The 27,741-nt window shown below is 52.4% G+C and overlaps 1 protein-coding gene across 1 annotated transcript; it reads left to right on the forward strand.

Annotated features, from left to right (window-relative positions):
- The first annotated feature begins 3,515 nt into the window (after positions 1-3,515).
- NCF2 (neutrophil cytosolic factor 2) lies at positions 3,516-27,243 on the forward strand. The gene is made up of 15 exons (XM_075002665.1): positions 3,516-3,724; positions 4,513-4,595; positions 5,282-5,390; positions 6,952-7,086; positions 9,740-9,847; positions 10,388-10,447; positions 11,842-11,885; positions 13,933-14,074; positions 15,084-15,146; positions 16,025-16,103; positions 18,720-18,766; positions 19,445-19,596; positions 19,676-19,787; positions 22,847-23,018; positions 26,171-27,243. The coding sequence occupies exons 1-15, from the start codon at positions 3,551-3,553 to the stop codon at positions 26,266-26,268; spliced, it is 1,578 nt and encodes a 525-aa protein (XP_074858766.1). The 5' UTR covers positions 3,516-3,550; the 3' UTR covers positions 26,269-27,243.
- The last annotated feature ends 498 nt before the right edge of the window (positions 27,244-27,741 follow it).

The raw sequence follows: 27,741 nt of genomic DNA on the forward strand, positions 1-27,741 counted from the left end.
CTGAATAAGAGCTTGACTCTACACCCATCAGGTAACTGCCATATTGTAATCCCGATTTTAGTGTTCCCAAAATCAAGCTAATGGTATGCACAGTGAAGACAGTCATGTGATAATATCAAGCTAACTGCCTTAAATTCAAATTCGTCTCATAGTGTAGACCCAGCCTCAGTCAGTGTTATAGAGCCAAATAACAAACTGCTGTATACATAGGCTATGTCTACACTAGCCCCTTCCTTTCGGAAGGGGCATGATAATGAGTGAGTTGGGAAGATGCTAATGAGGCACCTCTCTGAATATGCAGCACTTCATTAGCATAACAGCCACACGCGATTCAAAAGCACCACTCTCAAATTGCGCACCACCCACGTAGACAGGGGCCTTTCGAAAGGACACCTCCCCGGACTTAGAGAGCCCCTTCTTCCTATTTGGTTTTAGGAACAAGACATTTTCAAAGTCCAGGGGTCCTTTCAAAAGGCTCCCCCCACAAGGGCGGCGCACAATTCGAAAGCAGCGCTTTTTGAGTAGCGTGTGGCTGCCATTATACTAATAAGGTGCCGCATATTCATGGCAGTGCCTCATTAGCATCTTTCCAACTCGTTCATTACCATGCCTCTTCTCAAAGGAGGAGGCGAGAGGAGATGCAACCGTAGAGTCAGAAGACCAAAGGAACAGGCAGAAGAAAGTAGGGAGCAGCTTTGTTGCCTCTGAGTTTTTAAATGTCAATGTTAAACAAGAAACATCCATGAGTTTTAAATGGCTCTGTGCAAAAGGCAACAAGAGGCCCACCGGGGGCGGGGTGTCTACACTCACAGACTGTTTTCCCACCTCTTTCCTTCCATGTCACTTCACCTGCTCACAGATGTCACTTCAGATCACAGTCCTCTCTGTCTTGCTCTGCGTTGCTATAGTGATCCCACAGCAGCACATTGTACCTGAGTCGATGCTGACAGGCTCAGTGTGTAACCTGAGAGCCAGCGTTGGTGAGCTGGAGATGCTTCCTACTGCATTTCTGATTAAAAATGAGTCATCATTTCTCTGGGGTACAGATTCCCTCCCCCGCCACCCACTCCAAAGCAGAAGTCAGACAAGAGCATTTCCAAACGGATTTAGCCTGGGCTGCATAAGAGCAGAGGTGGAAAAAGTACCCCAAAAGTTACTTGAGTCAAAGTGGAGCTGTGGGAGGAAGGGGAGGGTACTTAAGTACAAGTTAGTGCCCACTGGAAAACTACTTGAGTAGAAGTACATGCGCACGCGCGTGCGCACACACACACACAGAGACTGTACTGAAGTAGCCAAGAGTGCAAGCAGCTGCACTTTTACTCAAGTAACTTTTTGGGGACTTGTTTCCACCTCTGCTTAAGAGTTACTTCAGGTGAAGCCAAGGTGCTGAGGGTTTAAGAACAACTGTATTCCCCTCAGCTCACACTAGTTTAGAAAACAAGATGAATAGAAATATCCCTTATTATAAAATGGTAAAACTGAAGCACAAAGGTACAGTAAAATGCCCAAGGATACAAAGGTGCAGTGATTTGCTAGGGAAAGTAACTAGCAGAGCTAGGGACAAAATGCAGGTCACTAGATTCCCATGCTAAGACTCTCTGCCCTCATCTGTACTGCTTCCTGTGCAGCCAATTTAGTTCTGGGAAAAGGGGACACATTCACCACCCCCTGAAGACCGAAATCCTCAGCCAGTCCTGTGCTCTGCCGTTCTTGTCGGGTGAGGAACCCTGTCGGCCCAAACAGAGCTGGTATCTGAGGCAGGAATAGCACCATGCACAGAAAATGTTGCTGGAGATTGAGCAAAGCTCTGGAATGATCCAGTCTGACCTGCTCTTAAGAACATAAGAATGGCCATACTGGGTCAGACCAAAGGTCCATCCAGCCCAGTATCCCGTCTGCCGACAGTGGCCAATGCCAGGTGCCCCAGAGAAGGAGAACAGAAGACAATGATCAAGTGATTTATCTCCTGCCATCCATCTCCTGCCCCTGTACTGAAGGCTAGGGCACCATACTTTACCCCTGGCTAATAGCCATTTATGGACCTAACCTGCAAAAATTTATCGAGCTCTTTTTTAAACCCTAATAGAGTCCTGGCCTTCACAGCCTCCTCCGGCAAGGAGTTCCACAGGTTGACTGTGCGCTGTGTGAAGAAAAATTTCCTTTTATTAGTTTTGAACCTACTACCCATCGATTTCATTTGGTGCCCCCTAGTTCTTGTATTATGGGAAAAGGTAAATAATTTTTCTATATTCACTTTCTCCACACCATTCATGATTTTATATACCTCTGTCATATCGCCCCTCAATCGCCTCTTTTCCAGACTGAAAAGTCCCAGTCTCTCTAGCCTCTCCCCAGAACAAGTGTGCTCTGGAGCACAGGCCAAAGAGAGAGGGCATCCTGGGACTGAAATAGTTGCCGGGCTGAGGGGGTTAGCTGACTGGACAGTCAAAAGGCAAATCACTGGAGCTGTTTTTTTGGGTGTGTGATAATATGAAAATCGAGAGTTAAAGCAGGACAATAGCAGGAGTTTTGTATTTTACTACCTGAAGGGGAAGCCGTTGCAGGCTGGATAAGTTCAGCCAAAGCTACTAGCAATCCCCAACATGCATGCCAAGTGTGGCACATGAGCTGATTTTCATAGGTACACAAAGCAGGAGCTCAGCCCCACCCCTCCTCTGCCATGCAGAGGAGAGTTTGCTCAATACTGTGCCGCCTGTGGCTTAACAGAAGACCAACCACCACCTGAACAGTAAAGTTCTGCATCTTAACTTATTTATGAATGAAGCTTTTGTAAGTAGGACCATTAGTGACCTTAAAAAGTATCACTGGCGCTCAGCACATACATAGAGGTCAAGGGGTCATATTTCAGCACTCTGCCTTGGAAAGGTTGCTGACCCCTACTATAGGCCTTGTCCCAGGACTGCCCCAAACACACCCCAGAATTTCAGCTCTGTTTTAAGTCACCTCTGAGCTGGCTGGAGGGGCTGCACTGCACCTTTCCGCCTCTGGAGGCCACTGACAAGGAAGCAACCAGCTTCAAGCTGCCCTGGAAAAGCAGTGATGTTCCAGCTACCTTTCAAGGGGGATCTCCGTATGGCAGCGAGGAGTGCTAATGCCCCGATTCCTCCAGGGTGTGTTGTCAGTCACACGGCTGTGACTTCACTGAGAAGCTCCCTGTGACAGCATAGTCCCAGGTCACAACATCCGGCTGACTTCAGCTGAAGATCCCTGGAAAGCAAAGTGTAAAGAAGTGAGGGGGCAGCAGTGGGTGGTGAGGAGCTGGGGGGTGGGGTGGAGCAGAGTGACATATCAAGGATGTGTTAAGAAAAATTATTCACCCAGGCCAGCATCTGCTCTACTTCCCCATCTAAGCGGGGCTGTGTCAGCAACTACCAGTGGGGACACTTCCTGATTGGTTTGCGACACTGCTGGCTCTGGGGGTTGGAGGAAACGCAGAAGTAGTGCAGAGTGGCTGCACGTCTCTGAAGAGCAAAGAGAGACCAAGGCAGGGAAGGGCTGTCATCACCCCATTGCAGGCCACTGCTGCACCATGTCTCTGGCTGAGACCATCCGACTGTGGAACGAGGGAGTGTGCGCTACAGATCGGAAGGACTGGGAGGCAGCGCTGGATGCTTTCACCTCCGTACAGAACCCCCCTTCCAAACTCTGCTTTAACATTGGCTGCATCCACCTGATCCTGGGGAATCTGACTGAGGCGGAGCAGGTGAGTAAGAGCTCCTAAGCTCCTCCCGTTACTAGCCCCTGTCACCAGCCTGTCTGATGGACTGCACAAGAACATCCAAGCCTAGACTGCGCCCACAGCTCTGCTGGACAGGCTGACAAAGCCACTGAAATGCAGAGGGCTAAGGAGTGTGGCTGGTGGATGGATGAATTGCAGACAAGCAGGTCCAGCAGCTGGCATGATCTGTAACCTAACATGCAGCGGGGCACTCAGCAACTCAAGGGGATGGCTGGCAACCTGGCCAGACTGAAGGCAGGGGGAGATGAACACCCCAACACAGGGACCACGCTGTGCATTGCCTGAGTGGCACGCATCAACATGCAGGAATAAAGCAACTGAGGGCCTGACAGAGTGCTCTGGCAGGGGCCTGGTTAGACAGAGGCAACTAAAATGCACCAGTTTGCACAGTTCATTCCTTCCACCCTAGTGAAATTCAGCTGGTGCATGGGTCCCAGCAAGAGCCAGGCAGCAAATGGTTTTCTTGATTCAGAGCAAGGACTTGAATGTAGCCCACCAGGTTCCCAAGGAGTGCCCTGACCTCCCACCAAGCTACTGGCTGCACCAAAGGGCTGGGGCATGGGGGGAAGGGGGCCTCTGCCCTCATGCTTTACCCCAGCACATGGAGAGTGTTTCTCCTCAGTACGTCCCCTTGCTCTGCGTGCCACTCGGACTCCACCCTGATCTCTAGCCTCACACTCAAATGTCTGGGTCTCTCTCTGCCGCTTTCCTCCATCTGTCTGTGCCATGTGTGAACCTTCTGCTCTCTGCAGGCCTTCACCAGGAGTATTAACTGTGACAAGCACTTGGCCGTGGCCTATTTCCAGCGGGGGACAGTGTTTTACAGGAAAGAGAAGTAAGTGTTGGGTGCGCTCTCCTGGACTGTGGGGTTTGTGCTGCTTCTAGACAGAGCCATATCTGGCTCCTGGCTGGCTGAGAACAGTCATTTGGCAGGGCAGTCCAACTGTGCTGCCGAAGGGGAGTAACTGTGGCTGGAACACACCTCCCAGGAGAAGCGTTTTCTTCCGAGGCAGAGTTCTAGTGAGTTGAGAATGGGCATGGGAACCTGACTATAAATAGAGGGTTGTGGGAAATACCCCCACGTCTTTAAAGACACCCCCAAAACCCACAGATAATTGGTCAGCTAAAATGAGCAGGGCAGGGCAAGGCCTGGCTCGTGCATTGTGCAGTGCCTAGTTCAACGACAATGCTTGTAACCCTTGCCAGGGGCTGGAAAACGACACGGGTGGAGGGGAGAGGCACAAAGCAATAGGGCTGGCAAACTACGATGGACAATGAGGAAGGAAGGAAAACACAGTCAGGCCAAAAAATTCTGACATCTGAGAGCCTCAAGGCAAAGAATGCCTCCAAAGGCCCCAGGGCTCAGGTAATGGTAAAAGGCCAACAGGATTCTATGGGCAGGCAGGTGCCATCTCAGAGCAGCTCAGGGCTAGAGCAGGAGGCTGGGGCTTGAAAGATGGTAGGCAGCCGGACTAGCACAGAGCGCTGCTCTGAGAGTTGTCTCCTTTCTTTGCTCCACAGCTATGAATTGGCCATTGAGGATTTTAAAGAGGCGTTGGCCCAGCTGCGAGGGAACCAGCTGATAGACTACAAGATCCTGGGGCTGCAGTTCAGGCTGTTTTCTTGTGAGGTGAGGCGAGGCATGTGCAGGGGCTGGGAGTACCTGAGACAAGTGGGAACAACTGGGAAATATGTTAACCCAGCACCATTCAGCCAATGGGTGCAACATGGAAGTGGTCATTACTCAGCCCAGTGGCAGAGAAAGCTGCAAAATCCCAGAGCTAGTGGGACCCCAGCCATGTACACTATCCTCCATACCGCCATTCACCAGCAACACCATTTCCACCCCCAGGCCACACTCCGACAATCCTTTGTGAATGATATTATGGTGGTTCATAGGTTAAAACAAGGTTGAGAGATCACCTTGTGGTAACCAGTGAGGGGTGGCTTTGGGCTGAACTCCTTCTTGGGCTCTCAGCTCGGGGGCAAGAAGCAGAGAATCTCTCTGCAGCCTGGTCTCTCCTCCCTGTCACCCCACCACCACCATAAGGGGAGACTGAGGCAACATGTCCTTCTCTGAGATATCAGCCTCTCTGCCCGGATTCATAGAGCCCTACACAACATTCACAGTTGGGAAAAAGTCATGATGGATTGTTAAATCTGATCTCCCTCATGAAATCTGGCTATGTAGGGGGACACCAGATTCAGAGTTGGGTGGCTGGAGAGCGGTGGCTGCTGACCGATAGCCCAGCTCTGAAGGCCATGCTGCTACCAGCAGCAGCACAAAAGTGACAGTGGGACGGTATGGCATTACCAACATTCCTTCTACACTGCTGCCTCCAGAGCTGGGCGCCAGGCCAGCAGCTGTCCTCCAAGCCCCTCAGCTCGAAAGGAGGGGTGGCAAGACCATGACCCCCCCCCATGACAGCCTTGTGACCCCTCCCCCGATGCCCCCATTTTGGGTAGGGATCCCTCAACAGTTACAATACCATTAAATTTCTGATTTAAATGTATGAAACAGTGGAATTTATGCTATTAAAATCCTGTGACTGTGAAGCTGACCAAACTACACCGTGGCTTTGGTAGGGCCCTACTGATTATCATCTGACAATTAGGTGGCAGCATGGAGACATGGCCCTTGGAGGAAAGGGGCATCTTCCCTGGACTCCCCTTGAGGATCTGAAGCAGGAATCCACAGCTGGGCACATTCTGTCTCACAGAGCTAGACAAAAGCTGCAGAGCCTTGGGGTACGGGGTGGACTACTGAAGGTGGTTAACTTGGACCAGTCAGTTTAGAGAAGTAAAACTAGCCTCTTTTGATAGCCAAATCCCCCTGCAAAGGGGAGAGGAATTGGCCCTCGCAGGGAGCAAGTCACATGGCCCCGGGTAAAAAGCGCGATCAAACATTGGAAAGGTTACAAGCAGAGACCAGAATTGTCACAAAGAGAAGAAAGTCCCCTCTCTCTTCAACTGCACATCACCTTATTGCCTTCAGAGGGAGCTTCCTGAACCTTCCTTCAGAGCGAGAGGACAGGCTAACCCCTTACAAGCGTCCTCAGGCAACGGGTGGCAGACGCAGCAATGGGTCGCATCACAGATCTGCATTCTCCTCTCTGGCATAGGCCACTGGTTTACTGTAGGAGTGGTTCAGTGGAGACCCCCCCATCCTCTGCTTCCTGTTTGCCTTGCAGGTGTTGTACAACATAGCCCTGAACTATGCCAAGCTGGAGGACTGGAGAAGAGCAGAAGAGCATCTGACACTGGCAACAGGCATGAAAAGCGAGCCCTGGCACAACAAGATTGACAGGGCGATGCAAGCCATCTTGGTAAAGAATATCCCTCGGGGTTGCTTGGGGGCTTTGTTCCTACCAGGTTCACTCAGAAAAGCCAGGGACCTGTAGGCATGAGAGAGATTTGGACATCCAGGAAGGTGAGAAACTGTACTTGACAAAGGACTTTACAAGAGCAGCCGAGAGAGGAAGAATGTATGACAGGAAGTGTGGGTTTCAGGGCAGCCAGTGGGATTTGCAGGCAAGTGGGGCAGAGAGGCTGGGTGGGAGTTGTGAGGAGGAGCAGGGTCATGGAGTAGGGGGTAGTTGGATTGAGTGGGGGGGGCCTTGTCACAGGGCAGGCGACGGTTGGAGTGAGCGGGGTTGTGGGAGAGGCCGTGTCACAGGGCAGGGGACAGCTGGAGTGAGTGGGGTTGTGGGAGGGGCCGTGTCACAGGGCAGGGGACAGCTGGAGTGAGTGGGGTTGTGGGAGGGGCCGTGTGACCAGGCAGGGGACAGTTGGAGCGAGCGGGGTTGTGGGAGGGGCCATGTCACAGGACAGGGGACAGTTGGAGCGAGCGGGGTTGTGGGAGGGGCCGTGTCACCGGGCAGGGGACGGTTGGAGCGAGCGGGGTTGTGGGAGGGGCCGTGTGACTGGGCAGGGGACGGTTGGAGCGAGCGGAGTTGTGGGAGGGGCCGTGTCACAGGGCAGGGGACGGTTGGAGCGAGCGGGGTTGTGGGAGGGGCCGTGTGACTGGGCAGGGGACGGTTGGAGCGAGCGGAGTTGTGGGAGGGGCCGTGTCACAGGGCAGGGGACGGTTGGAGCGAGCGGGGTTGTGGGAGGGGCCGTGTCACCGGGCAGGGAACAGTTGGAGCGAGCGGGGTTGTGGGAGGGGCCGTGTCACCGGGCAGGGGACAGTTGGAGTGAGCGGGGTTGTGGGAGGGGCCGTGTCACAGGACAGGGGACAGGTGGAGCAAGCGGGGTTGTGGGAGGGGCCGTGTGACCGGGCAGGGGACGGTTGGAGCGAGCGGGGTTGTGGGAGGGGCCGTGTGACCGGGCAGGGGACAGCTGGAGCGAGTGGGTTTGTGGGAGGGGCCGTGTGACCGGGCAGGGGACAGTTGGAGCGAGCGGGGTTGTGGGAGGGGCCGTGTCACAGGGCAGGGGACGGCTGGAGTGAGCGGGGTTGTGGGAGGGGCCGTGTCACAGGGAGGGGACAGTTGGAGCGAGCGGGGTTGTGGGAGGGGCCGTGTCACAGGACAGGGGACGGTTGGAGCGAGCGGGGTTGTGGGAGGGGCCGTGTCACAGGGCAGGGGACAGTTGGAGCGAGCGGGGTTGTGGGAGGGGCCGTGTGACTGGGCAGGGGACGGTTGGAGCGAGCGGAGTTGTGGGAGGGGCCGTGTCACAGGGCAGGGGACGGTTGGAGCGAGCGGGGTTGTGGGAGGAGCCATGTCACAGGACAGGGGACAGGTGGAGCAAGCGGGGTTGTGGGAGGGGCCGTGTGACCGGGCAGGGGACGGTTGGAGCGAGCGGGGTTGTGGGAGGGGCCGTGTGACCGGGCAGGGGACAGGTGGAGCGAGCGGGGTTGTGGGAGGGGCCGTGTGACTGGGCAGGGGACGGTTGGAGCGAGCGGGGTTGTGGGAGGGGCCGTGTCACCGGGCAGGGGACGGTTGGAGCGAGCGGGGTTGTGGGAGGGGCCGTGTCTCCGGGCAGGGGACAGTTGGAGCGAGTGGGGTTGTGGGAGGGGCCGTGTCACAGGGCAGGGGACGGTTGGAGCGAGCGGGGTTGTGGGAGGGGCCGTGTCACCAGGCAGGGGACGGTTGGAGCGAGTGGGGTTGTGGGAGGGGCCGTGTCACAGGGCAGGGGACGGTTGGAGCGAGCGGGGTTGTGGGAGGGGCCGTGTGACCGGGCAGGGGACGGTTGGAGCGAGCGGGGTTGTGGGAGGGGCCGTGTCACAGGGCAGGGGACGGTTGGAGCGAGCGGGGTTGTGGGAGGGGCCGTGTGACTGGGCAGGGGACGGTTGGAGCGAGCGGGGTTGTGGGAGGGGCCGTGTCACAGGGCAGGGGACGGTTGGAGCGAGCGGGGTTGTGGGAGGGGCCGTGTGACCGGGCAGGGGACGGTTGGAGCGAGCGGAGTTGTGGGAGGGGCCGTGTCACAGGACAGGGGACGGTTGGAGCGAGCGGGGTTGTGGGAGGGGCCGTGTCACAGGGCAGGGGACAGTTGGAGCGAGCGGGGTTGTGGGAGGGGCCGTGTGACTGGGCAGGGGATGGTTGGAGCGAGCGGGGTTGTGGGAGGGGCCGTGTCACAGGACAGGGGACAGGTGGGGTTGTTGGGGTTCCCAAGAAGCTGAGTGCTTGGGCAGCTGCCCAGAAGTGATTCAGATGTCGCCCAGCTGGTTAGCAGAGCTCCCACCACCAGCAGCCTGTCTTTGGTGCACATCGGCACATGCCCTGTGCACATAACAATATGTACTCTGCCCGTGGATGGGATAATGTAGAGGGAACATGGTGTGGGGTGTGGTCAGATTGAGTGTGGCTGGGGGAAAGGGATGACTGGACTGAGTGGGGTTGGGGGACCTGAGGTCGATGCAAAGGGGCAATTGAGCTGTGTTTACACTGAGAGAGTTAAACAGAAGGCCTGCAATGCCGGAGCCAGCCCAGCTGCACTCCCCCTGCCTATCCCTGAGGAGACTGTGATTTCTGTGTGCCACAGAAACATCAGCTCTTTGAGCCAGTGGTGATCCCCCTAGGGAAGCTGTTCAGGCCAAATGAAAAGCAAGTGGCTCAGCTGGAGAAGAAGGATTACCTGGGAAAAGCGACGGTAAGGAAGTCGTCCACGGGGGGAGGAGTTAACCTGCTGTTTGGTTGTGGGTCGGGGGGCCAACTCGCTAGCCCCCACTCAGGCATCACCACTGATTTAGTATTGGTCAAGTCCTGGCAGTGCAGAGGAGAACAGGGACTTCAAGACAGGCTACAAGTAGAGCTGAATTTTAAGCCAGCTGTGTTCCTTCCCCTGCTGCTGGGGCACAGCTCAGGCCTGAGAGGTCACCTCCCTGAGGGGGCAGGCTCAGGAGCCTGTGGAGCAGTTGAAAGGGTACAGCCAGAAGACAGTAGCTCTGGCACGGGTGCAGGGTGTTAGAGGCACTAGAGGAACAGCCACCCCTCCCAGTGGCTGAGTCATGAATACACAGGTACCGGAGCAGTTACCAGGGATTTCCAAAGCCGGAGAGGCCAGGCCACTGGGGGTGTTAGATTACAGCGAGTGGCAAGCAAAGGCGTGGGAGGGAGGGGCTGAAGAGGGATTGGGAGCTGGGGAGAGCTGGTAAGAACCAAATAACGGCCTTTCCCTTCTTGTCTGCAGGTGGTGGCGTCAGTGGTCGACAAAGATAGTTTTTCAGGGTTTGCTCCGCTTCAGCCGCAGGTGAGACCATGTTGGCTGGGTGTGTCCTAGCCTGCTTAGTGCAATACAGCGAATGCTGGCAATGGAGAACGTGTACACGGTTCTGCGCTACAGTCCCAGATGCTGCCATAGCTAGATTAGCCCTGATTCCTTCAAACAGCAGCAGCACAGCAGGTGAGCTGCTCCAGTGCCACAGTATAACCCCTGCCGCTGGGGCATCACTTCCACTGCTGGGCAGTACGTCCGCATAAGGGCAGGCACCCCTGATTGTAGCATCCCCGCACCAGCAACCTGAGGAACCCACTGAGACCCGTGTGGGTCTGCTGCTGTTTTCCCTCCTTTCTCTCTCCGCACACCCTCAGTGTCCTGACAGCCCTCCCCCAGTGCTGAGCCTTCAACTGTTCACAGCTGCTCATGAGAATTTCTGTCCCTTCAGTAGCTGAAGCCACCCAAAGCTGCTAGTTAAAGTTCCTGGAATGACTCTCAAGGGAGCATGGTAACCCGAGGGCCAGGCATCTGTCTCCTGTCAACTGAACCAGCCCCAGGGCAAGAATGACAGGCAGGCTCCATTGCAGCCAGGCCGCTAGGCAGGTTTTCCCTGCCAGTGGGTGCTGTGACTGCGTTTAATGCGGCTGAGCTCCTAGAAGAGATGGTAAAAATCACAGAAGGCTCCAAAATGACTTGGTTTCGGAGGGAGATGGTAGCACTGCAGGCGAACCGGGCAAAGCTAAGCACAATGGCAGCTGAAATTCATTAGTGGGTGAGTGCGTGGTGCTGCCTATTGGAACAACATTGAAGGGGCTGAATGGGCCCTGGGTAAGAGGTGGTCTCTTTGGGTCAGTTGGACACTGACTGGCCCATATCAGCTGATTTGGGCTCATAAGGCTTGGGCTAAGGAGGTGTTTAATTGTGGTATGGCTGTTTGGGTTTGGCTGGAGCCTGGCCTCCAGGACCTGCGAGGTGGGAGGTCCCAGAGCTCAGACTGCAGCCAGAGCCTGAATGTCTACACCACAATTACACAGCCCCTTACCAAGAGCCTGCATCAGCTGGCATGGGCCAGTCACAGGGGTCTAACTGCAGCCTAGCCAGACTCCTGGGGGAGGGATCCAAGGTGCTATTACAGACATCTTCCAATGCACAGTACCGATCCTGGGGGTGAAGTGCTGACTGCACTAGAAAGGGGACAGAGATGATGTAATTGCAAGTATTAAAGTGCTGCTTCATAATCAGTTGCCTCCCTCCTTGCCCTGCCCTGGACATCTACATTTGGCCTGAACCACCTTGTCTACAACAAACAGCAGGAGCAAGGAGACAGCCCGAGAAGGGCAACAGAACTGTTGGGAGCCTGGAGGCATCCCTCTGGCAGAAAGATTAGCGGAGCAGGATTGTTTAGGGTTCTGCTTGTTTGTTTGCAGACGTGTAGCCCTCCGCCCAGACCGAAGACACCAGAAATCCTCAGGTGAGTTAAACAAAGTCCAGGGGATAACGGGAATGCTCAGAGCCAGTCTGATAGTGCAGCAAGCAGGTGATGGACACAGCATCATGGCAGGCTGCCGATGTGTGAATTGATCAGCCTTGCGACATCACCCCCCGCCCCCCAAGAACTGAGACACGGGAGTAATAGGGAACTGGACTGACCGCCCCTTGTGCTGAATAGGGTGCTAACAGGGAAGGAGACAGCTGCTCTAGCAATGGCCAGAACAGGGGGGAAAGGACCACCAGGGTGCAGCTGGAGAAGGCTGTAACAGCAGGGGCGAAGAGGAGGAGAATGTACAATGGGCGGCAGTAGAGAGAGCGGCTGTAGTAGCCCAGAGGAAGAACGTGGAGGCTGGAGAAGGAGAGTGGTGAGCTGTGTTCGGCAGGGAGCAGCCATTAGTTCTATGTATTCCAGTGAACTAACCAGCTGCATAGTGATGGGTGGAAGGGGAGTTTGTAATTCCGTCTTGGGGGCCCAGTGACTTCCTAGACCAGGAGGACAAAGCCCTCATGACTTTGGTGCTCCCAGAGCCCCTCTGTAGGTTTAGAGCCCCACAGTGGTTACAGCAGAGCTTCAGGGTTCTCGTCCTGGCTCTGCTGCAGACCTGTCACGCCAGCCTTGAGTGAGCCTCATTGTAGCTATCTGTGAAATGGGGGAGATGCTTCCCTAGCTGCTGGGGGCATGGAAGGCCTCAGCGTAATCAAGGTGCTGCTCAGATGACAGGCCCTGCACCCGACCAGGACCCTGCAGTGACAGCCCACAGCCTGGCCTTGTCACATGCACACTCCTCTGCGCTGCACACTGGATTTCTGCCTGTTCTGGGGCCAGGTGCATTCACAGCCACGCCACCCCTCGCAGGAGTCGGTAACTGACTCGCAGGTGTAATGCAGCTAGGTTCAGCCTCCTACCTCCTCTGCCATGTGCTTTCAGGATGCAGTCCCAATGAGCGAGGGAAGGAGTGAGCAGACTGGGTGAGTGGGGCTAGATGGCATCAGACACTAACCCCCTTGCAACAGCACAAACCCCACATTTCTCTTTGCCTGACCTAGCAACTTCCATCTGAATTGAATGGCAACCATGTGTGGTTCTGCTTCAGAGGGGCTCAGCCTCCCTCCCCTGGCGTGCCCTGGAAAACCACCTGCTCTCTTACCCAGAGCGCTGGGGGCCAGCTGCCCTATGCTGAGCCCCAGCCCTGTGCTTTAGGTTCCAACTGTGCCAATGCAGCAGAGGGTTCCCCCACATCCCTGCTCCCTTACCTGAGCTGTCCCCAGCAGCCTGAAGCCCAGCTGCAGAAGAGTCCCGAAAGCTGACAGCCCCTGGCAGCTCCAGGAGTCCTACAGCATATTTTGCTCTGATAGGAGGAGGCAGGATTGCTCCTTCATGGCCGTTCTTCTGGGTTGGCTGTATGTATTCCCTCGCTGACTCCAGCTCCCAGGAGCTCCCTCTGCAAGTCAAATACCCTTTCGTTACTGGCCTCCAACAGGTCCCAAAGCCCAGGACTCTCACTGCTCTCACATCAGTCCTCAGATAGTCTGCGCAATCAGCTCTTACTTTGCTTATCAGCATGGTTGGGCACTAAAGCAGGAAGTCCTGGGCTCTCTTCCCAGCCCTGCTACTGGCCTCCTGAGCGACCTTGAGCAAGTCACTTTTCCATCCCAGGCCTTAGTTTCCCCATCTGTAAAATGGAGCCAGGTAGTGATGCTTATCACTTATCAGCTTCATGAAGTGCTTGAAGAGGTATGGCTGAAGAGCACTGTGTACATGTAGGGACAATGCAGGAGGTGCTTCAGTACCAAGGGGAGGGGTACATCAGGCCAAAATTCAGCTCTGTGCCACTGGGCTAATGGGGTAAAATGAGGCAGTCAGCTGAGTAAGAAGCATGTCTTTCTGATACCATGGCTGGGATAGCCTCAGCCAGTACAAACACCATGGCAGGGAGGAGAGGCCCAGGAGAATGAGAAGTCCAAGGCAAAGCTATGGGAGGTAGCAGCACTCCTCCCAGCTGACGCAGCTGTTGTTCCATGTGCAGGGCCCTGGAAGGGGAGCCGCACCGTGTGCTGTACGAGTTCAATCCCGAGACTGCGGAGGAGCTGCAGGTCCTGCCGGGAAATATCGTCTTTGTGCTGAAGAAGGAGAAGGACAACTGGGCCACTGTTATGTTCAACGGAAAGGTAGTTGGAGCCCGTTTAATGCCCAGGCTTTGCCAGGCCAGTGTGCCAGCTCAGCTGAAGGCAATGCCAAAGCCCCCACTGACTCAGTGCCTGGTTGTGTTTGTCAGATTGCTTGGTTGGCCTCCCTGCCGTCTGGGTACCAGGGCTGCAGAGTGATGCAAACAGACACACTCCTGCACTTGGGAGGATCGTTCCCTGCTCCAGGTCCCTTGGGCAGCTGGTTCCTGGCTTCCTTTAATTCCCTTAAGCCAGCGTGTGAGCACAGACTGCCTCACTCACCCACCCCAGCCCGCAGCTTCTCCACCCAGCTTACTCCTTTCCTCCCACTGCTTGCTCCTTGCCTCTACATTTGGACAGCATGAGCTGGGCACTTTCACAGTACCTATACTCCCTTGTCTTGTCCTCCCCCACCCCCAGGAAGGGGATGCTACTCTCAGCTCCACTGACTGACCTCATGTCCCTCCTGTCCAGCTGCTCTCAGGCAACACCTCATCCCATCAGCTCTTACTGACCTCCAAAGGCCATCGGGGCCCTACCTGGCCCTTTCTCCAGGGACTGCTCAGAACTGCCGTGCTTCGAGCATCCCTCAGCCCAAAGTGCAAGAGCCCAGCGCTGGCACCTGTAGCCAGGTCTCTGACATGAGTTGCCTCAGTCCTCACTAGCTCTGTGGACACAGCCAGGCCTGTCCTATGAGAAAGACCACCAGGAGCAGCTTGGTTGCTTTCTGATCAGATACCAAGCAGGGGCCAGACTCCCTGGTCATAGCTCCTCCTCCTGGCACAGTAGATTCAGCCCTAAGCTACTCAGACACTCCTCTCAATTGGAAGAGGCCACAAAGGTTTTAGGAGAATCTGTGGCACCTGCCCTTCCAGGCTACAGGTGCAGAGGGAGACATCCTGACTGATGGGCCTGGCTGAGTGGCTCCTTCCCAGCCTGTGATTCTACCCATATATTAGTGTGTCTCCTCCTCACTGCACCTGCTTTGTCTTTGTGTCTCCCCTCCCTGCAGAAAGGGATCGTGCCCTGTAACTACCTGGAAGCCGTGGAGCTCCAGAACCAGTCGCAGGTCCGGGTAAGGCAAGCTGGCCACCTATCACCCCCGGGGAACAGGGGCTTCCTTGCTCTGTTGTTCGGAGTCACCGAGTTCAGGAAGACAACTCTCGAAAGCAGAGAGCTGCTTTCCCGGTTACTCCATCTCACGCTGCAAGCTAGAACCAGCCGAAAACCGGCAGGGCTAAGCCCTTAATAGTCTAACTCAGTTGCTAGGACGACAATCAGCTCCATCACTAGGACAACCCAACACACAACGCTTCCCCAGCAGAGCGCTGTCTAACCCCGAGAGAGCGACGTTGCCGCTCATCAGGGCCTACAGTGCTGTCATTCTTAGTGCAGGCCCAGGCACCTGCCTGCCCCACGCTCTCCAGACCTGCATGCGTAAGAGGGCTGCATGAATCCTTTCTGGATTGCCTAGAACACGCCACCCCCCCCCCCCACTGGCCTGGCTGTGGGACCCACATTTGTGGATGTTCATAAACCTGGGCAGATGCAGATCCTGTGCTCCATCGTGAGGTGGCCAGGGATGGCCTGTGCTGCTGGGAGCCGGTGGGGCAAGTGTTTCATGGCCTCCCTCTCTCAGTCAGGAACTGAATGGATTGAGAGACAGAGGCAATACCAAGCAGTTCCCTCCCTACTCACACTGACCCCTACAGGGTGCACCCAGGACTGCAGCACTCTCTCACACGGTGGGGAGCTGAGTTCGGGCTACCCACGTCACCCCTACAGCCTGGATTCCTGTGGCCAGTGAGTCACAGCAAGGATGTGAAACAGGCCCCACCTGCCCACAATCCCAAAGCAGCAGCTCTGCCTGCTGCACTAAAAGGGAATCTCACAGGCAGGACAGCAGGGCCCCAGCTACCCCAACAACACTAACTACAATCACACCCCACACAGGAGGAGCCTCCCCCAGAGTTGGACATTCCTGCCCCACCCACTTGCACTGCTCCGGAAAAACCCAAGTCTCGAGCACCAGGTCAGTGGCTTGTCGTACGCAGGGGTCATTGAATAGCTGGAGGGAACAGGCCCTAATTTCACCCCATCACCTCAGCACTAGTTTCACCCCATCTAATGGCTTGCACCCTTCTTTCCTGCAGCCCGCCCTTGCTCACTGTCCACACTGGGGGGAATTTATCCCCAGCCAGCTGCAGGGCTTGTGTGGCTTTTATAAGCTGTTGGAGCAGTAGAGAAAGGCTAGAGCAGGGGTCAGTAATTTCTGGTAGTGCTGGTGAGGGAATAGGACAGGCAGCTGGATGGTTAAAGGCCTCCAGGTCACTTAGGAGTGCTTTGTAAGGCTGTGGCATGTGTATGCCTAAATCACTTGGGCACTTAAGAACATTTCACCTAAATCCTATCTGACTGGTGGAGAACAGTACAAAGTTGGAGCTCAAAGTTGCGTGCAAGCCTGGATGTTTTCGGAGGAAGATGGTTATGGGATGCAGACTGCCTACTGCGAGTACTCACGATCTTTCAGAGGTTCGTTAGGACTTGCTGTGTTAGCTTTAAATGTGGGCTTTTCTTCCTGGGTTCTGAATCCTGCTCCAAAGCATTTGGCCCATGCTTGGTCTTTCAGTGCCTCCCACTTCTTGGTCAGAGAGCAGCTACTTTCCATCGTTGGCTTATTTCATGAGGTTTTGGGTGGCTGCCTCCAGTAGGACAATCTGGACCAAATGTAAAATTGCAGAGGAAATATTTTGCATTGGATCATGGTCTTACTTGAGCTCTTCACGGAGCTTGGAGCTCTGTTCTCCGCTCAGTTTTCAGCAGCTATCAAAAAAGCAAATGAAATATCAGGAAACATTAGCAAAGGGATAGATAACAGGACAGAAAATAGTGCCCTATATAAATCTGTGGTAGGTCAACACCTTCAATACTGGGTGGAGGTCTGATCACACAATCTCCAAAAGAGAGAAATTGGAACTGGGAAAGATACAGAAAGGGGCAATAAAAATTATTAGGCGTTTGGAACAGCTACCCTCAGAGGAGAGATTTAAAAAGCATGGGACTAGTCAGCTTAGGAAAGGGATGATTAAGAGGGCATAAGTTGTAGGTATATAAAATCAAGAATGCTGTGGAGAAAATGAGTAGGGAGGTGTTGTTTAACCCCCACATAACACGAAAGCTAGGGGGTCACCAAATGAAATTAACAGGCAACAAGCTGACAATAAACATGAGGAAATACCTCATCACACAAGGCACCAGTAACCCATAGAACTCATTGCCAAGGGATATTGGAAAGGCCAGAACTATAACCTGGTTCAAAAACGAATTGGATAAGTCCATCGCTGACTACTAGCAAAGATGGTCAGGGAAGCAACCCCATGCCGTGGGTGTCTCTAAATCTCTGAATACCCAAAGGGTACCTGAATACCCAACAAGGGATGGATCAGACAATAAATTGCCTGTTCCATTCATTCCCTCTGAGGCATGTGGCAGCAGCTACAGTCAAAAGACTAATATGGCCAGTCTTATGTTCTAAATATTTGAGCCTTGTTCATATATCCAGGATAACTTGAATTTTTCCTTTCCCTCTCTAAAAGAATAATTCCCGGTGACTAGAAAGCTTACCATGGGCAGGAAGCAAACACTAAAGCTTACTTCTAAACTAAGTGGTTGTTAGCCAGGCTTTTGCAGGCAGTGGCTATTGGCAGCCAAGGAAACATTAGCGTCTTGTCAGTCCCCCAGTCCTTAGGACTTAAAACCCTCATACTCTGGGTGGAGCATAAGTCATCTAGGAGTTCCATCCACTTCACTTTGTCTCAGGACAAAAGTTCTAGCTGGCCCCAGGAGAACTCCAGTTGTTGTCCTTCAGTCTTAGTAGATCTTCATGTTGTCCGAGGTGTTCCTCTTTTGTGTTTTCCTTGTGGGTTCCATTTGAGAGCTTGACCGGTTATGCTGGATGGTGGTTTTCTGAGAGTGTGGCCCCACTTTCTTCTCTTGCTTTAAGCCAGTCTCTAGGAGACACCATTAAAAAAATGAACCTTGAGGAAGTTTGACATAGTTCATCCAGTGCTACAAATACAATGTGGACCAACCTCCTCTTGGGCATACTATCCAGTCAGGTACATCTTTTACCTATTATTTCAAGGTACCCAGTAATTTGTGCTTTCATTTTTTAAAATTTAAGTCCCTATGGCTGCACAAATAACCTTTAAAATGGGTAGTGAGATCTGTCTGACTCAAAGAAATTAGGTTGCTTCCATTCATCTCAATGAGGTGTTAACACTGAAACCTAGTGACACTTCAATGAGTCTCTCATTTTAGCAATAACGAGCTAATGTGCTTATATCTCATTGATGTACTGAGAGATAGGAAAAAAGATGTCTTGCAGCACCTTAAAGATTAACAATATCATTTCTTAGGTGATGAGCTTTCGTGGGACAGTCTCATGAAAGCCCATCGTCTAATAAGTGCTAATGTTTGTCTTTAAGGTGCTACAGGACTGCTTTTTATGTTGTGAAGATACAGACTAACACACCTATCTTTCTGAGAGATAGGAAGCTGTCATACATCTGAGCATACACTTGCATGGAGAGTGATAAAGTTACCTGTTTAGAGTCCATTCACCTTCTTTTCCCTGTTGTCCATCCAGCTCATGGTCCCAGTACTTCTGAGAAACAGCAGCAAGACACTGCAAAGGTAATGGATGTCTCTGTGTGCTTGTGAACGTGTGGAGAGGAACCACTGAATGGGGAATACATACTGTCCATATCATACACAAGTACTTACTGTACCTTGGGGTGGAAGTTGCACTTGTGCAACTGCTGCAAAACACACAACATTTTTGAGCTTGTTACCTTTTAGACCCATAGTTTCTCTGAAAAGTTATAGCCAGGCTACAGGTCAGTTGAACAGCAAGATCTAAGACGTTCAGTGCATCTGAGCACAGTCTTTGATTTTTTTCAGTTCTGATAAGTTAACGATTGGGGTAGAGGTAGAGAGGTTTCCTTTGTCCTCTCCCTGCTTAGCCAGGCGAATGCAGTGTCTGTACACTAGCAAGCCCTGACTGACCACAGTGATGTGCTTTCAGAGTGGCACAGAGTAGTTTGGCTTCCATTATAATTGCCAGTGTTTGCCTGGTGACCTTCTTTGTGATGGTGACTTTTGTCTTCCTGCTGAAAAAACTATTATGATCTCCAGCTGACCGATTACTGGTGACTTGAGGTCAGGCTGGAACTAGGGGCTTAGAGACAAAAGGTTTCCTTTTCCATGGCAGTCCCTGATCTATGCAGGCCTCGTTCCTCATCTTTTAATAAGTCATGGCTGTATTTCCACAGCAAGGTTTTTGCAACGTTCAATTCCACTTTCCCCCTGCAGGATGTAGGCTCAGTCTCCCCAAGCCCATATATTCTTAAGGTGCACCACAAGTACACAGTAGCAATACCCGTCTGGCTTGGAATCACCTACAGTGAAGTCCTGGACATGGTGTGCAAGAAACTTGAGCTCTCACCTGAGCACACGAAACTGAGGTGAGCTACTGCCCGGTCTCAACATCATCTGCATTTTCAGGGGGCTTCTGGTCTCACACTAATTTTCCCTCACGGACAGGTACCAGGCCACAGAGAGCAAGGAGCTGGTGCCACTGAGCAATGACAGCATGAAGACAGTATGGAGTCACTCCAAGGACCATTGCCTGACGCTGTGGTGCGATGTCACTGAGGTCAGTCACCTCGGGCTGTAACACTTGCTGCCAGCGCAAGCTCTTCTGGCACCAGCTTTCCCAGCTTGGTCCCACCTGGCTCCTGCCAGCTGACATGGGGAGATAAATCTGGAGAACATTTAGAACCATTCAGTGTGAGGGACAGTAAGGGAGAGAATGTGGTAAATCTAGAGGCAACGGCCCAGTTAAAAGGTGCTACGTAAAGTGGTGTAGCAGACTCCTCTAGGTCTTCAAAGACGGGCACCCTCTGGCCTGTTTACCCTACACCCAGGCTGCGTGTTTGAGGGAGCTCCCATCAGTGGGACATATACCCCAGGACCAGAAGGTGTCTGCCAAAGCAGACGTGGTCTGGTGCCCTCCTAGCTCCTGGCCAGTTACCCTGGCCTGGACACTCTTGGAATGAGTCAGTGGGACATTCAGAGGTGGTGTGTACGTGAGCATGGTGAGAAGAGAGGGTGCTGTTTGTGTGATAGGGCATTAAGTTGGCAAGAGTCCACTTAAATCAGCATGACTCTGGGTTGGACAGCATAGGACAAGGATAGGGACAGGTCTTGGAGATATGTTGTAGTAGCTTGTACTCCTCTTAAAATGTGGGCCCAATGTGTGTACAGGTTGGACCTCCATGGTCTGGCACCCTCAGGACATGAGGGAGTTTGCTGGACTAGGGGAGGTCAATTCCAGGCTCCTACCACTACCAGCCCCCCTAGATTGGCTCTGCTCCCAGCCCCGACCCCCCTAGCCACCACACCAGCTCCTCTCCGAGCCCTGGCCCCAGCAGCAATTTCAGCTGCTGGTCCCCCTGCCACCAGCCTGGCGGGTCTCCCAGTTGCTGACCTTCCTGCCCCTGAACTCTCAGCCCCCATGGCTCTCTGATCCAGGAACATCCTGCTGAGCCACACCTGTTGCTGGACCCAAGTGTCCCAGTTTAGAGAGGTTCAACCTGTATAAAAGCCCCCTACACCCATCCTTCTCCAGCTCCACCCTTCTCAGGAACTGGAAGGCAGGGCCAGGGGGCATCCTGAAGGAGCCACCCCTCAAAACAAGCACCTGCTTTGTCAGTGCCTTTCTCCACTGTACCTACCCTGCAGTTCCCATCTTCCACGGGATGGAACGCCCAGCCCAGGCCACTACCGTGCCTGTCCCCCAAATGCAAAGAGGTCCAGAAGCTGTTTGAGAGTCTAGGAACAAAAGGCTTATGGGTGAGAGCCTGCAGGTGGCACTGGGTGAGAATACAGCCAGGTGGCAGCTCCCCCTAGCAAACCCGCAAGCGATCCCATTCCCAGCAGTAGCTATGTGCAAAGAGGCTGGTTTGAATTTAAGGCAGCCCCTCCAGAGAGCGCCAGAGCCCTGGTGGGAGATTCTAATGTTAAACCTCCCCCGTGCTGAGGGCCTGTCCTAAGACGTCTTGCACTCGGCCCCCCAAGAATTCCATTCCAGATTTCAGCCCACAGTCGCCTAGCAGCTGCCCTTGCTGAGCTATATGAGCAGCAAGGCCCATGCAGGAGAAGGTTCTCTTTGGTTTTGCACAGACCTTTGTTTGGGTTCATGTATAAGCCCAGTTCACTCGTGAAATGAGCCAAGCTCCACCAGCCAGTACCCCTGTACCTTTTGGTGAACCAAATAACCGGCAAACCCAAGGCAGCAGAAAGAGGTAGCAGGGACAGCCTGTCCCTGGCGAGGCGCGCAGGGGTGGAGAGAAGGTTGGCCTTGAGGCCAGTCCTCGCTGTGGTGATGGAATTGTCCTACCAAGGACAGCATCACCTGCTGCTGCACTCAGCCAGCCACTAGATCTTCAGGGACAGCTCCGTGAGGAATTTTAGCCCCCAGAGCAACCATGCTGCTGAGCATGTGAGGGCACCAGCACCCATCTGTGTTTTCTGAGAAGCCATTTCTTTCAAATTGGATGGGCCTTGTAGTTAACCCTTCAGTGGCTTTGGCAGAGGCTGCTTGCCCCAGGAGGGCTGGGTGGGTTTGAGTCCCGCACACGGGTGGATTCCCTGCCAGGCTAGTCACTGATTTCTTACTTCTGCCTGGGTGACAAACTCAGCCCCTTTGACCCGGCGCATCTGTGACTGAAGGCCACATCCATCACTTCACTGGCTATTTGAGTCCTGGGCTGATCTGACAGCCACAGCTCTTGCTCCCAAGCTTCTGGCTGCAGGGGACCCTCAGAGAAGGGCTCAGGTTCCACTGCTAGGGTCTCCCACTTCTGTGATGTCTTTCACACAAGGCTCTCCACATGCTTTGCAAAGCCTCAGGTTGTGCGCTCCATGCTGCCCCCTGTAGGGCAAAGCACAGATGCCATGAGCTGCCACCCTTCCCCCTTGCTCCCAGTGGCTTAGGAACTTCATTGCCCTGAAATGCTGTTTGTCTACAGCTGTGTTGCAGCCCCTTCTGCCCAGTGTATGGCACCACTGCAGGAAATATCACCCTACTGAAAGTGCTGCGGTGAAACTGGGCCAGGGTAGTGGGTTAACAGGAGGGCTGAGAGCCCTTCACTGGCCCCAAGCAGCCAGATCTTGGCCAACCATCTCATCCCAAAGACAGAAGCTGTAAGAAGGGAATGGGGAACCACTGATTCAGAGCCCCCTTCCCTCTGCCGTTTGTGGCATGGTGGAATGAGCTCTGGGGCTGTTGATCACAACAGGCTGCTGTACTATGCAGGTTCCTCCAAATGCTGAACTTTGTAGCAGGAGACGGTAAGTCACCAAGCACACAGCTGTGTTTGGCTGCAGCCTGAACTCTGAGCTACCTTGAAATTGACCCTACCCCACTCCCCCGCCCCGCCTCACGGCGCCACATCATGTTCTTCAGCAGTTTCCAGAAGGGATTACTGGACACTGAAGAGCTGTAGTTGTAAGTGACCAAGAACTACAAAGTGGGTGCATTTGGATAGAGGAAAGCATACAAACCTACCTGGAGCCACACCAGCAAACTTGCAGTGCAACAGCATTGCGAGTTCTGCCGGTGAAATTCAGGCAGCAGCTTATCTTACACAGACATGCACATTGTAAAAGAAACACCAAGCTGCATTTTCAACAGGCTGTTTCCTGCATTAGGGAGACATGGATTTACTCAGTGCAGAAGACAGCCACACTGTGGAAAGTACCCGGACGACACCATCTCTACAGCTGGAACCAAACCAAGTGGTGGCCCAGTACAGTTATGAAGCTACCCATCCTGAGGACCTGGAGTTCCAAGCAGGAGATGTGATACTCATCTTATCCAAAGGTAGGTTTATGCTGCCGCGGCCTTGACTAGGGTTCCCAGTTCTGGGAGGAGCACCAGTTTCAGAGGTGCTTACCACCTTCAGCAGTTCCCTGGAGATCAGCGGTTGTCTTAGATACACAGCTCCTCCAAAAATCATGACAAACCACCCTTGCAAGTTAATTCAGTCAGCTAACAGATAAGTTAGTCCCCATCATTTTACACATATAGTTGGTATGATGTTTTCCATATGCATTAATTTGCATTTATCCACATGAAAATTCATCTGCAATTTTGTAGCCTAGTCATCTAGTTTTGTGAGATCCTTTTGAAGCTCTTCACAATCTGCTTTGGACTTAACTATCTTGAGCAGTTGTATATCATCTGCAAATTTTAGCACCTCACCATTTTCCCCTTTCTTCAGATAATTTAGGAATACATTGAATAGGATTGCTACCAGTTTACCCCAGGGGGACACCACTCGTTTTCTCTCTATACCGAAGATGGCCATTTATTCCCACCCTTTATTTTTTATCTTTTAATCAATTATGAGCCCACAAGAGGACCTTCTCTCTTATCCCGTGACAGTTTATTTTGCGTAAGAGCCTTTGGTGAAGGATGTTGTCAAAGGCTTTCTGGAATACAAGTACACTAGATATCCCTTGTCCACATGCTTGCTGACCCCCTCAAAGAATTCTAATAGATTGGTGAGACATGATTTCACAGAAACCATGTTGACTTTTCACCCAACTTATGTTCACCTGTGTCTGACAATTCTGTTCTTTATTATTGTTTCAATCAATTTACCCAGTACTACAGTTAGACTTACCACCCTGTAATTGCCAGGATCACGTCTAGAGCCCTTTTTAAAACTGCCGTTACATGAGCTATCCTCCAGTCACTTGGTACACAAGATGATTTAAAGGATAGGTTACAAACCACTGTTACTAGTTTCACAATTGCATATTTGATTTCTTTCAGAAATCTTGCATGAATGCCATCCACTCTTGGTGACTTGTTATAGTTTATCAATTTGTTCCAAAACCTCCTCTAGTGACATCTCAGTCTAGGACAGCTCTTCAGATGTCAGCTAAAAAGAATGGGTGAGGTTTGGGACTCTTCCTTATGTTCTCAACCATGAAGACCGATGCAAAGAATTCATTTAGTTTCTCTGCAATGGCAGTATTGCCCTTGAGAGCTCCTTGAGCATCTCAAATATCCAGTGACTGCACTGGTTTTTTAGCAGCCTTCCTGCTTCTGAAAAAAATATGCTATTACTTCCTGGGCTTTTTGGCCAGCTGAGCTTCAAACTTCTTTTTGGCCTTCCTAATTATATTTTTACATTTAATTTGTCAGAGTTTGTTAGTAACTTTCTCAAAATTTGTTTTCCTCACCTCCCCCTCTACCCCCAGAAAGACATCTGCTGCCACTTCCGATGGTGAGAACAAAGCCACACAAATGTTTCCCAAGTATCTCAATTTCCGTTTTTGCTGCACAGGTCTCTGGCAGGGAATGTTTGAGGATAGAATTTTGTCTGAACCTTTGATCCATCTCAATACCAGGGGAAGAGGGAGGGATAGCTCAGTGGTTTGAGCGTTGGGCTGCTAAATCCATGGCTGCGAGCTCAATCCTTGTGGAGGCCATTTAGGGATATGGGGCAAACCGATTAAAAGAAAAACCAAACAAACAAAAAACCTATCAAGGATGGTTGTAAGTCCTGTTGTGAGTGCAGTGGACTGGACTCAATGACCTCTCAAGGTCCCTTCCAGCTCTATGAGATAGGATTGGTAATATATGGAGATACACATAGGTGTTTCCATAACTAATCAAGCTTTATAGCATCTGAGGCTGTGTACTGGGCCTTGGCAGCAGGGCCACTTTGGCCCTGACCTCAGCCCATACATGAAGGGCATGTGCTCCGGTGCACTTATAAACAGACTACAATCGGCACAAATAAGCATAAGAGTTAGTCTGAGGTAGGGAACTCGGACTCAAAAGCCTGGATTAGAAGAGGGGAGGATTTGGCTGAGTATGAACATAGCAGAAGAGATGGGTTTTAGCAAATCCCTCAGTTTGCAAGACATGTTATGAAACCTTTACTTCTGCTTCTTGCAAACTGAAGATCAATTTGGTGTCTGTACAGAGGTGCTGGCATAGATGAAAGATCTTGTCTTCCTACACTCTCTCCTTGTCCTGCTCAGGTTCTTGTGCTCTGCTTCTATATGTCCAGATGGTGCCTGCACTGCACAGGAACCAATGCCCTGGGCTCCTGTTGTTTCTCTTTGCAGAGCCGAGCCCTTGCCTGGAAAAACCTTCTCTTCCTTCCATCCATTTCTTGGAAATTCAAACATGTCACTTCATTAGACCATCACCCCACCTTTCCACCCCAGCTGCTGTTCTCATTGTGAGACCTGCTGGTTTTTGTGCTTTGGTTTGTACTCTCTGTTGTAACCAAAGACAAAAGCAGCTCTAAGAGCACCAGGCTCTGGCCACACCATGTTTGGCTCTGCCCCTTAAATTCATCAATTGTCTTTCATGCAGGGCAACCATTACCCCAGAACTGCCTCTGAAGGAATTAGGCATCAAATTATTCAGAAAGTTTGGCTGCTAGCAGGCTTTTGTGCCTTTTAAAAGTTTCCCTTTATTGTTCTTACTGCCTTGGCCTGGTTCTGGGCACAGCTTCATGCTGAAGATCGTTCTTTTCTCAGAAAGGGAGTGTCAGAGACTTCACTATTGCTACTAATTTTAACTGGAAGATGTTCAGAGTTTCACACCAGTGCCTGTCAACACAGTATCATCACATATATATTATTTTGGTTGTGTTTGTTTGCACAAGGTTCTACCATGTTCCCTCCCACCCACCCACACAGAGCCAGACCCACCCCCCAGCTAGATCCAGCCCCTGCCCCAGCCAGCACAGGGCCCAGTCCAGCCCCCCAACAACGCCAAACCCCAGCCCCAGCTCTGAGTCGCACCTCTGTAATTGTCCAGCCTCTATACTGGCTTCCTCTGCTCCTTATTTAGCCACATCTTTGTCAGGCTTTCAGCACATCTACCCACCCAGCTGAGGGTCTTAACAGTGATCTCAGGCACTGATTAGTTTGCAAGGTGAGAAACCACATTGGCTTTAAACATTTCCGCAGTGTAAGAAACATCTCTCTAATTTTATCTTCTAGTGAATGAAGAGTGGTTAGAAGGCCAGTGCCAGGGGAAAGTGGGCATTTTCCCCATTGCTTTTGTTCAAAAAACGGGTGGTGAAGACCCCGACATCTAATTTCCAAGAAGCCTAAAGATCTCAAGATGTGCAACAGCTGCATTTAAGATGTCTCCTCTCAGCCACTCCATACAGACATGTTACCCTTGTGTGTAAGAGAAGTCTTAATTTTCTGCGTCACCTTTTGGTTTGCTCCAGCACTTAAAGATATTAGCACTTTGTTTGTGAACCAGCGCTCAGTGAGACCAGCCAGCCCCGCCTGAACAGTTGTGCTTCTAGATCATTTGGGAGGCAGCAGTTCTCTCTTCACACACATCGATTCTGCCGCTGGCAAGAACTGGGAAACTTCTTCTCAAGGACAGTTCTGATGTATTTAAGGCACTGCCAGCAAGAATGGAAGGTGATCAGGACAGGTTAATCCTGCCACATCAATCACTTGATTACAATATGCTGAGAGGGTGGGTGGGCGCAGTGTGCTCCAGGTGGCCCCTGCTGTCCTCGTCTCCTCGCCATTCTTGCAATGACTGTATCGCAGACAAACCCGTGTTTAAAAATTATGGATTTATGCCCTCCCCCAACTCACACCAGCATAGCCTTTTCATTCCTTCTAGACTTCAGTCTGTGAGGGTCATGGTTTCAAGGTCATTGCAGCAGCCATACAGGAAACCCTTGATTTAAAGGGCCCTGATATAACCAACTTTGGAAATAATGGACACTGCCAGATACCCATCCCCCACAAATAAATGGCGGAGACTCACCAGAGCCGTCACTGGGGCTGAAGGATGTGCCAGAGTGGCTGGGACCGCCAGGGCTGGAGGGGCCAATGCAGCGGGGTGCCTGAGCTCTCCTGCCCCAGCCCCGTGTGCATGAAGCATGTCAGCACCTGGCCGCCGCTGCCTGTAATGGCGCTGACCAGCATCCATGGTGTTGGAGGCTGCTGCCTGCTGGGGCAGCCATGCTCTAGCTTCCAGCATGCGGCTCAGAGCCGGGGGCTGGAGGAGTTGCAGGAGGTAGAAGGAGCCAGGCTGGTGTTCAGCTCCTCTCCAGGTAATTGGGAGAGGGAGCTGGAGGTGGGAGGGTAAGAATGGGGCAGGAGGGGGGAGGGAGGAGCAGAGGACAGGAGTGAGTGATGGGTTGGGAAGGTCAGTGCATCATCATACAGTATAGGGATTCAGATATAACGGACGCTTGGCATTAACCGACACCCCCATTAATCAGCTAAATCGAGGGTTTACTATATTGGCTAGAAGCTTTTTTTTTAAAATAAAAGCCCAGAATCACAGCTTATCAGAGGATTCTGGGAGATGGGGCTTTAAGGAAAAACACCAAACAGCACGGAACTGGGAACTGTGGGAACCCTACAATGAATGCAATCCTTGCCTTTGTGCAACCAAAACAAACCCTACCTCTCCCTTTCCCCCCCCTCCAACGTGACTGTCTTCTTTGCTCCTCCATCATTCAGTAAAACAGCTCTTGTTTCAGTGCTTCACCTTCACGGCTCAGCAGCTGGGATTTCTCAGTTTTTCTTCTGGG

Source organism: Carettochelys insculpta, chromosome 9 (genome assembly GCF_033958435.1).
Source record: "Carettochelys insculpta isolate YL-2023 chromosome 9, ASM3395843v1, whole genome shotgun sequence".
In the NCBI taxonomy this organism is placed as follows: domain Eukaryota; kingdom Metazoa; phylum Chordata; order Testudines; family Carettochelyidae; genus Carettochelys; species Carettochelys insculpta.

What these genes read in the sequence shown, in the direction of transcription:
- NCF2 (XM_075002665.1), top strand. Translation starts at nt 3,551, where the DNA reads ATGTCTCTGGCTGAGACCATCCGACTGTGGAACGAGGGAGTGTGCGCT. An exon ending in ATTACCTGGGAAAAGCGACG is followed by an intron (nt 9,848 to 10,387) that starts GTAAGGAAGTCG and finishes TCTTGTCTGCAG; the next exon opens with GTGGTGGCGTCAGTGGTCGA. An exon ending in TTGCTCCGCTTCAGCCGCAG is followed by an intron (nt 10,448 to 11,841) that starts GTGAGACCATGT and finishes GTTTGTTTGCAG; the next exon opens with ACGTGTAGCCCTCCGCCCAG.